Source organism: Pseudorasbora parva, chromosome 9 (genome assembly GCF_024679245.1).
Source record: "Pseudorasbora parva isolate DD20220531a chromosome 9, ASM2467924v1, whole genome shotgun sequence".
Lineage (NCBI taxonomy): Eukaryota > Metazoa > Chordata > Actinopteri > Cypriniformes > Gobionidae > Pseudorasbora > Pseudorasbora parva.
The window spans coordinates 45,435,566-45,449,750 of record NC_090180.1 but is presented as its reverse complement, the minus strand read 5'-3'; the positions used below and the strand labels follow the sequence as shown (position 1 = coordinate 45,449,750).

General features: G+C 38.7%; 1 protein-coding gene across 1 annotated transcript in view; it reads left to right on the top strand.

Annotated features, from left to right (window-relative positions):
• twsg1a (twisted gastrulation BMP signaling modulator 1a) overlaps positions 1-13,312 on the top strand; it is a 17,288-nt gene extending 3,976 nt beyond the window's left edge. The window contains exons 3-5 of the mRNA XM_067453335.1: positions 7,422-7,521; positions 9,060-9,305; positions 12,836-13,312. Of these exons, the coding sequence (XP_067309436.1) occupies positions 7,422-7,521; positions 9,060-9,305; positions 12,836-13,017 (528 nt within the window). The 3' untranslated portion in view covers positions 13,018-13,312. The remainder of the gene's footprint in view (positions 1-7,421; positions 7,522-9,059; positions 9,306-12,835) is intronic.
• Positions 13,313-14,185: the final 873 nt, after the last annotated feature.

Below are 14,185 nucleotides of genomic sequence, written 5' to 3'. Positions count from 1 at the left end.
GAGGTCTGTCTGGGGGATAAACACAGGAGGCTCATGACTTCACTCCAGTAAACAGGCTGGAGCGCTGACCGATGGACGAGAGACTGGAGCCACATGGACCCCCCCATTTTATTCAATATCGATATTTATCTATATTTTATATCATTAATGGGAAAGGCAATGCATTCCACATGTTTGTTAGACCTCAGGAATAAATGCAGTGTTGCTATTAATAACTAAATCTATATATTTAAAAAAACTGTACTGCACTGTAATAAAGCTGTTATAAAATATAATGTACATGTTAGATGAGAAACCCACTCAAAGAAAATTAGAATTTGAAGTGGTACAAAAATTACTAATTACTATTTTACCAAATTACTAATAAATGAAAGCTAAATATAAATATTTACCACAAACTTACTAAGTAAAAAGAAAACCACATCATAAATTTACTTTAAAAAAAATTTAATCAACATTTAAAAATAAAAAACTATTTCAAATATTAATAAATACTATAACAGTATATAAATAATACTAAAATAAAACTGAATTAATGTAAAAAAAAAAATATTTTTCCCCAAAATTCTGTTTTCATTTTATTTGTCTTTCATTCTTTGTTTTATGATTTAATACACATTTTAAATAATAACTTCATAGTCATCAAATTTTACACATCTTAATTTTTTTAATAACAATCAATCTTTTAAAATGTAAACAAATAAAAATTTAACAAATAATCCACAGCAAATGTTATGTTATTATTTTATTAATAGTTTTATTAATCAAATAGTTGGTTACCTTTGAGAAGTACATTTTACTAGACAGTCATTAGCAATGTATTTGTTATAATTTCGAATTCTTGATATTTAGATGTAGGCTAAACATATAAAATACTCAAGTTTATTATTGATATTGGGCATTTTGTTCCAGATACATATCAATATGGAGCCCTAGTTGATTTTAAGAGTGTGTAAAAGTGATTGCTGGTTGCTAGGGCATTGCTGGAGTGTCTTTCATGGTTGCTAGGGCATTGCTGGTTGGTTTCGTGTGTGACCCTGTATAGTTGCTAATGTGTTTCGGAGAAAGTAACTTTGGTGTTGCTAGTTGGTTAGTGGTGTGTGGTGTGTTTGACAGGCCGTTGTTTCTGTGAATATGTGTGTGTGTGTAGTTGCTGTCGGCCGTCAGTCGTGTGTCTCTAGGTGGGGCAGCTGAGGTTGTTTTAGTCACACATGAATGCTTTGTGGGGCAAGGCAGCACACGTCCCGTCCGCTCAGGGCACTTTCACAAACACACACACTTTCCCCTGTACGCTGTCTGAACGGTGCTTAACTCCACCGCACTCGCAGCTGACGAGAATCTAACAGCTCACTGTAAAAAACATTTACAGAAAAAACTGGCGGCTGTGCTTGACAGAACATCTCCTTTACAGAAAAACCTGTAAAGTTTACCATTTAAAACTGTAATCGAGCACAACAGTCGGGTTCCAGGAGTAAAAACTCCATTCATTTTCTCCATAAGAAATAAGGATTTTGAACATTAACTTATAAACCTTTAAAGGGATAGTTCACCCAATAGTGAGAATTATGATTTACTCACCCTTAAATCATCCTAGGTGTGTATATGACATTCTTTTTCAGACCAATACAATCAGAGTTATATTAAAAATGTCCAGGTTAATCCAAGCTTTATAATGTCAGTGAATGTAGAATGTAGAAAAATATGGATATTTTTCATATGGATATTTTTCTTACACAAATGCACCACGTCGCTTCAGAACGCCTTTATTAACCCCCAGAGCACTTTTATGATGGATGGATGCACTATTATGGACTTCAAAACAGAAACAGCCATTCGCTGCCATTATAAAGCTTGGAGGAGCCGGGACATTTTTTAATATAACTGATTGGGTATTAACTTTAAAGGAAAACTCCACTTTTTTTTTAAATAGGCTAATTTTCCAAGTCCCTTAGAGTTAAACAGTTGAGTGTCACCGTTTTTTAATCCATTCAGCCGATCGCTGTATCTGGCGGTGGCACTTTTAGCATAGCTTAGCATACATCATTGAATCGGATTAGACCGTTAGCATCGTGCTCAAAAATGACCAAAGACTTTATTTTTCAAATATAATATTTTTCCTATTTTAAACTTGACTATTCTGTAGTTACATCGTGTTCCAAGACCAACGGAAAAATATACATTTTTAGACTGATTACTATTCTCTGATTCCTGTGTAATAATCAGGAAACTTTGCTACCATTCTATGGGTGCAGTGGCGCAGTGATATTACGCAGAAAATAGTTCCTAACTAGATCGGTCTAAAAAAAAAAAACGCAACTTCATTATCCATTGGACTTAGCACACGATGTAACTACAGAAGAGTCATGTTTTAAATAGGAAAATATAGTGAAAGTCTTTGGTAATTTTTGAGCAATGCTAATGGTCTAATCCAATTCAATGATGTATGCTAAGCTAAGCTAAAAGTGCTACCGCCAGATACAGAGATTGTCATGAGTTAGGTTTGGCTTCTCTCTCTCTTTCTCAGCTGTGTACTATCACAATCAGCGCGCTCTCTGATTGAGAGCGCACCTGTTCCTTTTTGCATGCTTCTCTCTGGCTATTTAGTGACTCGTGTCTGTGGCTTCTTTGCCAGATTATTATTGTATGCATCTCGTTCTAGTGCCGATCTCTCGTTTGTCCGGTCTAGTCTGGTCGATTTGTCCAGTGTCTGTTCGTGTTGGTCTCACCTGTGTTTCTGTCCAGACTCCTGCTGTACGTGAGTACTCCCTGGACTCTCTCTGTGGTGCTGAGTGCTGTGTCTGGGGTGGTTTCGCTCGCCACGGCCTTCCCGCTACGAGCTCAAGACTTCGGCCCGTTTCTAGGGACCGTATTCCTTTGTTTGTTCCTGTTATACTCCAGATCTGCATCACCCGTGCTGTGATCGGCTGTCTGCCTAAGTTCCTGTAGTGACTTAATAAACATTCCTGTTCTGCACCTTTGCTTTTTGGGTCCTTTCTACATCTCTGACAGAGATCTGCTGAATGGATTCAAAAACGGTGAAACTCAACTGTTTAACTCTAAAGGACTTGGAAAATGAGTGTTTCTTTAATAGAGATCGCTAATGTGTCGTCACAATGACGTTTTCACAGTGGTAAACGCAAAGCATTGTGGGAATCCGCGGCACAAACAGGCGCCAGACTTCTTATTTGCATGGAGGAAGAACGCAGTGTTCAAGATGCCGTCTACCTGCTGTGTTATAAACTGAAATAGTCATTCTCACAATAGAAGTGGCATAAAGCTTAAGAACGGGATATCATTTTAGCATTTTCCAGCGTGGAAAAATAATAGTAAAACTAAGCCATGTTTCCGAGGTGACAAAAAAGGCGATGAATGGCATGGATAGCAGCAGTAAGGAGGCCCAAGATTACCTTCGTAATAAAGTAATACAACCAATAAAACAATTGATTTTCTTTTTTTTCCATCTAAGTGTAACTTAAAAATAAACAGATTAGAGTGTTTGAGGACAAGAAAAGAAAACCAACACAATATGATGAATGTCCAAAAGATGGCATTGACAACATTGTACATTAAATGGGGTTGGATACATTTTATTGATCTCATGTTTAATTGGTGCATCTAAACACAATGTAGTAGTAGTACCCAGATTTTTCACGTGAATAAAGGCATAGAGTCGCAAACGTTGTTTATCCTAATGTTCCATTGTTAAGCTTGTCAGAAGTTCGCGCTTTTTTTTTCCTCATAAAAACCGAATATTATCACGTTGTACATCGAGCAGGGACAATTTTTGTGAATTATGTTTCCTGATGTCACCAAAACAAATAGAAAGTCTCCGCGACGGCGTTAAGCGTTAGATTAAAGCGCTCGTCTGTGTGAAGACCGCAGTATGCACGAGAAATCCGCGTCACTGATAACAGCGGTAACGAGCGCCAGATCGCCTCTTATTTAACAAACGAATGAAATTATGCTTTTCTAACCAGAAATGTTTTGTTTGTATTAGTAGCTGTATTTTGTATGATTATATTCAGTTTTTCTCTCTAATATTTAATTATTTTCATGCCAGAACCCTAGCCTGCTATGTCAGGCAATGTAAACTGGCTAAACATACCCATAATTCTTTACGTTCTGATGACGTTGCCGCCCAGTTGGTCACATGTCTTGGCAATCTCTATAATAAATCAATTAAATTGGATTTTTGGGCGAACTAACCCTTTAAATACTGTGAGTTACAAGGGTTTTAAATTGATAGTATTTGCTTCTGTTGAAGCCGCCAGCCTGCATTATTTAAATTTAGTTTTAAAATTGAGTTAACAAGAACTCTATAATTCTTTATAGAACCGTTTCAGCATAAAGTGTTCTTTAAAATAATTGTTTAACTGTGGAATTACATTACCCATAATGCTGTACAGAAAATTTCACCAATCACCAATAAACTTTAAATATATATTTTTTTATACTTTTTTTAAAAATCCCAATGGAAAAAATACTTAAAGAACCTGTGCCGCTAAAAATGTGGGAAGGCACTGTTGCACTCGATTTACAAAAAAGGCTACACCTTTATTACTGCTTAGAATAAGCGACCTCTAGTGATGAAACTTACATACTGTGCCTTTAAAAAGTCATTTTGTTGGTGCTCATGTCAATCTAAACTTGCATGCTTTTTTCTCTCCTGCTGAACACAAAAGAAGCATTTTTTTTATTTCACTGCTGGCTGTAAAGCTCCTGTCATTCAACTTTAGAGGACTGAAAATAAAGTGCACAGTTTGCATGAACTACATTTGCTGATTTTTGGAGCTTGTCAGCCATTGTCACTAGAAACTGTTTCTAAAAAAAAAAGGGAAAAACTGCAGTTCCTTTTGTGTTCCACAGAAAAAAATAATGGCATACAGGTGAGTAAATAATGACCGAATATTCATGTTAAAGCAAACTGGTCTAATTATAGAGATGTTTTTCCTCCTGGAGAGCAAGGAAAGAGAGGAGGGGTGAATGTCAGCAGGTTGAGGACTGAAGCGGAAGAGAACCGCAGGTGTTCACAGTCTAATGAATTCCAGTGTGTATGCTTAACCAAGAATGTAGTCATTTTATTTATTTATTTATTTGTTTAATAATATATCTAAATAACTGCCACTTTAATTAACTAACAGGGAGAACTATATGTATATATAAGTGTATACACCAAACAGGCATAACATTATGACCGGTGAAGTGAATAACACTGATTATCTTTTCTTTACAGCTCCTGTTAGTGGGTGGGATATATTAGGCAGCAACCAAACATTTTGTCCTCAAAGTTGATGTGTTAGAAGCAGGAAAAATGGGCAAGCGTAAGGATTTGAGCGAGTCTGACAAGGGCCAAATTGTGATGGCTAGACGACTGGGTCAGATCATCTCCAAAACTGCAGCTCTTGTGGGCTGTTCCCGGTCTGCAGTGGTCAGTATCTATCAAAAGTGCTCCAAGGAAGGACCAGTGGAGAACCAGCCACAGGGTCATGGGCGGCCAAGGCTCATTGATGCACGTGGGGAGCGAAGGCTGGCCCGTGTGGTCCGATCAAACAGATGAGCTGCTGGAGCTCAAATTGCCCAAAAAGTGAATGCTGGTGTGATGAATCACGTTTTCTTTTATGTCACATGGATGGCCAGATGTGTGTGTGTGTGTCGCTTACCTGGGGAGCACATGGCCCCAGGATGCAGGACTTAAAGGATCTGCTGCCAACATCTTGGTGTCAGATACCACAGCACACCTTCAGGGGTCTAGTGGAGTCATTGCCTCGACAGGTCAGGGCTGATTTGGCAGCAAAATGGGGACCAACACAATATTAGGTCATAATGTTATGCCAGGTCTATATTTATTGAATCTTGCACGTTATCAGACATTATAGTCGGAGGAAGCTGGTGCCTATTCCTTGATTTCACAGCTGGGCAGAATCATCTCTTTCTCATATGAAACGGTGGATTGTTTCCAGGTACGGCAGGAGTTTGGTGAGGCTGTATTTGGACAGGTTGAGCTCCAGTGTCTTGAACTGAAGTAAACAGAGCTTTTATGGCTTTTATGTTGTTTGGCTCGATGATTCTTTTAAGGAATGCATGAAAATCACACACGCAGTTCTCCAAACCAAAGAGCACTGGGCAGGGATCGGGAATTGTCTGGGCTTGTTTCTTTTGGAAGTATCTGGGCCACGTGTGTTTTCAGGTATCGGGTTTTCTGTAGGTGTTTCTATTGTAACTTTCTTTCTGTTTCCTCCCCTGAACTTTCAGTTTTAATGGCACACACACACATCTGGAAGTTGACCTCTTCCTCGCAACTGCTGGCAAAACACGAAACGCAGAGAGCCCAGTGTGTGTGTGTCTGTGTTCCCCTTCATTCAGCTGGCTGCTGTTTTCTCTGTAATTATAACTCTAAATGTGTCCCAGGTTTCGGTCACTCTTTTTCCCCTCTCCGCTCGAGCATTTGACGTTTTTTTTCCAGTGTGGAACAGTTTGCAGCTCTGTTTCTTTTCAGCCTGGTGTTATTTCTTATGTTCAAGTATTCTTTGTCTCTTTGGGTGGTTTCCGTTTAACTGTTACAGCTGAAAGATCTTGATGTTACTCACGGGTCTCTATAGCACATGTGTTTGGTGATCATGTTTATGTAAGCTAGACTTCCTCCACGTCATGTCATTTTTTCCCCCTGAATGTTTAACTTTCATAATGTATATTTTGTGAGTGTACATTGTTTATATTACATTGTGGGGACCAAATGTCCCCACAATGTAATATAATAATATAAACCTGAGATCAACAGTCAGCAGTCCCCACAATGTAACTGTGTGTGTGTGTGTGTGTGTGTGTGTGTGTGTGTGTGTGTGTGTGTGTGTGTGTGTGTGTGTGTGTGTGTGTGTGTGTGTGTGTGTGTGTGCGCGCGCGTGCGTGCGTGCGTGTGATGAGTAGATGTAGGGGCAGGGGCAGTGTAAAACCCATTACCCCTGTGGAAAGTACCCACAATTCACAAAAACCTAACGTGTGTTTGTGTGTGTGTGTTTGTGAGTGTGTGTGTGTGTGTGCGTGTGTGTGTGTGTGCTTGTTTATATTACATTGTGGGGACCAAATGTCCTGAGATCACCAGCCAGCGGTCCCCACAATGTAAATCGATTTATAAACATACTAAATAATGTTTTTTTGAAAATGTAAAAATGCAGAATGTTTCCTGTGATGGGTAGGTTTAGGGGCAGGGGCTGTGTGTGCGTGCGTGCGTGTGTGTGTGTGTGTGCGCGTGTGTGTGTGTGTGTGTGTGTGCGCGTGTGCGTGTGTGATGAGTAGGTGTAGGGGCAGGGCAGTGTAGGGATAGAATGTACAGTTTGTACAGTGTAAAATCCATTACGCCTGTGGAAAGTCCCCACAATTCACAAAAACCTAACTTGTGTGTGTTTGTGTGTGTGTGTGTCCAGGGTCTTTGTCAGTGCCGGCCGTCGGAGGGGAACTGTTCGTGCTGTAAAGAGTGCATGCTGTGTTTGAGCTCTCTCTGGGAGGAGTGCTGCGACTGCGTAGGTAATGTCCTACCCAACTCACAAATATCACAACTGGTCCATAGATTGATTGATTGATTGATTGATTTATTTATTTATTTATTTTATTCCTAAATAATCAAATATAATCCCACAATTGGTTCATGTACAGTGACTGAATAAAATTGTAATAAACCAGAAATGTAATTATTATATGTGCATAAAATACATTATTAAAGTATTTTATTTTATATTGAAATTAATCCAATTTAAATTATTAGTCTTTAGTTTATGGTCTTTATGGTCTTGTTAAATATAATTTTAATATAAAATATAAATTATGGATATATTTTTTATATTTTTTATTTGTTGATTTATTTTAATAAACCAACAGTGTAATTATTATATGTGCATAAAATATGTTATTAAAATATTTTATTTTTCAATAAAATAAAATGTTGTATTTAATCTTATTTAATGCTAATTTAATGCCAATTCTTATAAATCAAAATTATAAAATAAAATATACATAATGGAGATGTTTTATTATACAGGCATTAAAAACATGTTTTTTTTTAAACTTATCTAAACAGAATTTAATTGACAAAATAAATAGTGCATAAATGGATCGAAACATAAATAAACAAATATATTACACAGTTGGTATATTTATATATGCATATTTTTAATTGACTGATAAAAAAAAATAAAAGAATAAAATCAAATCTAATGATTATTATAAGAACATATTATTAGGGAGGATTATATGGAGTAAAGTAAAGCCGAGACTGTAAACTAAAGCCGCTCAGGTTGTGTTAACAGGTTTGGCTCATTCCCAGTCCAGTGAGGGCTCTTGTAAATATTAGGACTGGTTTGTAGATGACAGGAGGGCTGGTGTACACTCCTCTGACAGTGGGATAAAGTGTGAAGTGAGATGGCCCAGATGCTTTAAACACAGATCAGTCCAGAGGAGGTTTCGCCGGTTTAATGAGAGAACAGAAGTTTCAAACATCTCGTTCCTGGACATAATACACAACGAGCAGTTTATAAAGTACAGAGGATGCCACGATGTCTATTTTTCATTCTGTTTAAATCATTGCAAACCGCACACAAATGACGCAGGGTTAGACATAATGAAAAAGATGCATCGTAATCATTCCTATGACTAAAAATGGCCACAGTGCGTGATGCATCCATTTCTCAAAACTAGGACATGAAAGCATCAGACTGTAGCGATTGTTCTGTTCCAAACACTCGTTTATTAGCTGAGAGGGAGAAGTGTGTGTTGTTCCTGAAGGCCAGAACCTGCCATGGATGTGGTAATCAGAAGCAGCTGTCCTGGCAGCCGCTCCGCAGCTAATCTGAAACACAAGGCCTCCGCAGCGTTCTGCTCCTTATTAAAACCTTCATCCATTATTCGATTACCATCTTTACCAGCACTTTATCTCAGGCTCAACGTGGAGCTGCTGTTGACAGCCGTGTTTTGAAGTCTTTAAATTCTTCAGTTGTGGTCAGGTTTGCTTGTACAGCTTGTCATTGACTTTTCCATCATGATGTACCTCCATTTCTTCTGACCGACAGGAATGTGTAACCCAAGGAGTTACAACGACAGTCCTGCCACCTCCAAGAGCACCGTAGAGGAGCTGTACCGACCAATCCCGTCGCTCTTCCGCGCTCTGACCGAAGGCGACGCCCCCATTAACATGATGGTCGTTTCGTTTCCCATCGCTGAGGAGCTTTCCCACCACGAGAACCTGGTGTCGTTTCTGGAGACGCTCGACAGCCAGAGTCACAACATCTCGCTGCCCACTAGCAGTGTCCATGACGGTGGGTACTGGCTGAAAACGTCCAGGAAAAGATGTTAAAACACTGATTTTATCGGCTCTCAGAATACCACAGATTATAAGACACGGTAAATCTTTATAAAGGAGTATGTTGGCTGAACAATGAGCACATTGTTGGACAGTGGGTGGTTTTTTATACTGTCAGGCTCAAAAAATAACAGCTATCATAAAAAATATATATATTATGAAATCTGTACAAATTGTGCACTTTATTTCACATGTTCTGTTCTGAAGCCATACCATCATTTTGAATGAGAAACAAACTATTACTTACCCACTTTCTTTGCATGAAAACAATATGCTTTTTTATGAAGTCTAGGTATAAGGTATAGGTTTTAGTCTAGGTATAAGGTATGGTTTTTTTTCATAAGTAGTTTAGTAAATGATGACAAAATGCTTATTTTTCAGGTGAACTATTCCTTTAATTATGGTCAACCAATATGAGTTTTTTAATAGTCAATATTTACTTATTTACATGATTGAATATACAGGTTCTGGACATATAATTAGAATATCATCAAAAAGTTGATTTTATGTCACTAATTCCATTCAGAAAGTGAAACTCGTATATTATATTCATTCATTACACACAGACTGATATATTTCAAATGTTAATTTCTTTTCATTTTGATTATTATACCTGACAACTAAGGAAAACCCCTAATTCAGTATCTCAGAAAATTATAATATTACTTAAGACCAATACAAAGAACAGATTTTTTGAAATCTTGGCCAACTGAAAAGTATGAACATGTACAGCACTCAATACTTAGTTGGGTCTCCTTTAGCCTGAATTACTGCAGCGCTGCGGCGTGGCGTGGAGTCGATCAGTCTGTGGCTCTGCTCAGGTGTTATGAGAGCCCAGGTTGCTCTGATATGACCTTCAGCTCTTCTGCATTGTTGGCTCTGGCATATCACATCTTCCTCTTCACAGTACTCCATAAATTTTCTATGGGGTTAGGGTCAGGCGAGTATGCTGGCTAATTAAGAACGGGGGACAAATACCATTGTCCTTAAACCAGGTACTGGTTGCTTTGGCACTGTGTGCAGGAGCCAAATCCTGTTGGAAAATTAAATCTGCTGCTCCATAAAGTTGGTCAGCAGGAAGAAGCATGAAGTGCTCTAAAAATTCCTGGTATACGGCTGTGTTGACCTTGGACCTCAGAAAACACAGTGGACCAACACCAGCAGATGACATGGCACCCCAAACCATCACTGACTGTGGAAACTTTACACTGGACCTCGAGCATTGTGGATTGTGTGCCTCTCCTCTCTTTTTCTCCAGACTCTGGGACCCTGATTTCCAAAGGAAATGCAAAATATACTTTCATCAGAGAACATACACTCACTTAAAGGATTATTAGGAACACAACTAATACTGTGTTTGACCCTCTTTCGCCTTCAGAACTGCCTTAATTCTACGTGGCATTGATTCAACAAGGTGCTGAAAGCATTCTTTAGAAATGTTGGCCCATATTGATAGGAGAGCATCTTGCAGTTGATGGAGATTTGTGGGATGCACATCCAGGGCACGAAGCTCCCGTTCCACCACATCCCAAAGATGCTCTATTGGATTGAGATCTGGTGACTGTGGCGGCCATTTTAGTACAGAAAATTCATTGTCATGTTCAAGAAACCAATCTGAAATGATTTGAGCGTTGTGACATGGTGCATTATCCTGCTGCAAGTAGCCATCAGAGGATGAGTACATGGTGGTCATAAAGGGATGGACATGGTCAGAAACAATGCTCAGGTAGGCCGTGGCATTTAAACGATGCCCAATTGGCACTAAGGGGCCTAAAGTGTTCCAAGAAAACATCCCCCACACCATTACACCACCACCACCAGCCTGGTAACAAGGCATGATGGATCCATGTTCTCATTCTGTTTACGCCAAATTGACTCTACCATCTGAATGTCTCAACAGAAATCGAGACTCATCAGACCAGGCAACATTTTTCCAGTCTTCAACTGTCCAATTTTGGTGAGCTTGTGCAAATTGTAGCCTCTTTTTCCTATTTGTAGTGGAGATGAGTGGTACCCGGTCGGGTCTTCTGCTGTTGTAGCCCATCCGCCTCAAGGTTGTGTGTTGTGGCTTCACAGATGCTTTGCTGCATACCTCGGTTGTAACGAGTGGTTATTTCAGTCAAAGTTGCTCTTCTATCAGCTTGAATCAGTCGGCCCATTCTCCTCTGACCTCGAGCATCAACAAGGCATTTTCGCCCACAGGACTGCTGCATACTGGATGTTTGTCCCTTTTCACACCATTCTTTCTAAACCCTAGAAATGGTTGTGCGTGAAAATCCCAGTAACTGAGCAGATTGTGAAATGCTCAGACCGGCCCGTCTGGCACCAACAACCATGCCACGCTCAAAATTACTTAAATCCCTTTTAAGCAATTGTCTTGACCAGGACCACACCCCTAAATGCATTGAATTGACTCACGTGTAAGTTGTGTTTTGTTTGCTTTATATTTTGTTATCTTTTATGTCTTGTTTGTACAGTTTGTACAGTGTCCTTGAGTGTCCTGAAAGGCACCTTTAAATAAAAGGTATTATTATTATTATTATTATTATTGAAGCAACTGCCATGTGATTGGTTGATTAGATAATTGCATTAATGAGAAATTGAACAGGTGTTCATAATAATCCTTTTGGTGAGTGTAACTTTGGAGCACTCAGCAGTCCTTTTTGTCTTTATCCCAGGCAAGATGTTTCTGGCGCTGTCTGTTGTTCAAGAGTGGTTTGACAGAAGGAATGCGACAGCTGAAACCCATCTCTTACATACGTCTGTGCGTAGCGGTTCTTGAAGCACTGACTCCAGCTGCAGTCCACTCTTTGTGGATTTCCCCCACATTTTTGTAATGGGTTTTGTTTCACAATCCTCTCCAGGGTGCGGTTATCCCTATTGCTTGTACACTTTTTTCTACCACATCTTTTCCTTCCCTTCGCCTCTCTATTAATGTGCTTGGACACAGAGCTCTGTGAACACAGCCAGCCTCTTTTGCAATGACCTTTTGTGTCTTACCCTCCTTGTGCAAGGTGTCAATGGTTGTCTTTTGGACAACTGTCAAGTCAGCAGTCTTCCCCATGATAGTGTAGCCTACAGAGCGAGACTGAGAGAGCATTTAAAGGCCTTTGCAGGTGTTTTGAGTTAATTAGCTGATTAGACTGTGGCACCAGGTGTCTTCATTATTGAACTTTTTCACAATAATTAAATTTTCTGAGATACTGAATTAGGGGTTTTCCTTAGTTGTCAGTAATAATCATCAAAATTAAAAGAAATAAATATTTCTCCTCTCCTCTCCTCTCCTCTCCTCTCCTCTCCTCTCCTCTCCTCTCCTCTCCTCTCCTCTCCTCTCCTCTCCTCTCCTCTCCTCTCCTCTCCTCTCCTCTCCTCTCCTCTCCTCTCCTCTCCTCTCCTCTCCTCTCCTCTCCTCTCCTCTCCTCTCCTCTCCTCTCCTTCTCCCTCTGGTTTGCACGTGTGATCTCACGCTCTGGTCTCATTCCTCAGATGCCTTGTGTACGGTGGTCTACTTTGATGAGTGTGTGTCCATTCGTCAGTGTAAGCAGTACTGCGAGTCGATGGGCGGATCAAAGTACCGCTGGTTTCATAACGCCTGCTGTGAGTGCATCGGGCCTGAATGTCTGGACTACGGCAGTAAAGCCGTCAAATGCATGAACTGCCTCATCTGAGAACTGAACAAAGACTCACTCCACAGCTTAACTCGTGTTTTATTGTGTAAAACACTTCTGGCATTTTCTGTTCTTGTTTACAGATTGTGTTTCTTAATCTTGTCTTTTGGAAGGTCAAAGGTTTTTTCTTATATGTTATCAGTATTGTTCGTGAATTATTACAGCAGCATGTCGGGGTCATTTCTCATTCAGATCATATTCCATATTCTGTATATAGTTCTCTTTTCATATTCATATTTCTGGTTTGACTATTAAAAACCAAAGTAAACTGTTGGGTTTGCTTTTCAAATGACAATGTTTTATTCCGATGTGTTATTTTACTGTTTTCTGGTGATTTAAATTGCTGTAGAACATTTGATTTGATGATTTGAAATGAAAAAGATATTTAATCTGTATTTGCATCTCAAATACTCCACATTTGAGGTAAACAAGGGTTTTGTGTGTGTGTGTGTGTGTGTGTGTGTGGGGGGGGGGGGTATGCATGTGTATAGTTGACAGATATCATGGCCATTAACTATTTTATTCCACAAGCAAAGTTTAGATTGGTCTCATTTGTTAATATTAGCAAATGCATTACAATAACAACTTACAATGAAAAATATATATCTTTACAGCATTTATTAACCTTTAATAATGTTAGTTTAAAATAAATGTTGAAATTAACATTAACTAAGATTAATACATTCTTTTGAATATTTCGTTGTTAGTGCATGCTAATGTCACTGTAAACTAATACAGCCTTATTGTAAAGTGTTACCATGAATGTAAAAGAAAAAGTGTGTGTTTTAGATACTGTAACTGGTTTCACTATTTAAAAACAACGTGCAATTTTTCTGTTTCTAAATATTCAGTATTTGCTATTTAAAATGTTTACTATTTAGAAATATTCCTCCGTGTGACAAATACATTTTTAAAAGTACAAATGTTTCACAAAAGTCTCGATCAATAGCTCATATCATTCATGCTTAATAATAGAAAACAGTAAATATGTTTTAAAATGGCATGTCACATTGCTGTATTTTCAGCTACCCATTTACTGCTTCAGTGGCTGTCCTGCAAACTATTAATTTCCTGTTTAAATGTTATTCTGTTAATACAAACTAAGACTGCATTCCACATGTACAGTATATGTTATGCAGAATAAAAATGTCATGGCAAAATAAAATAA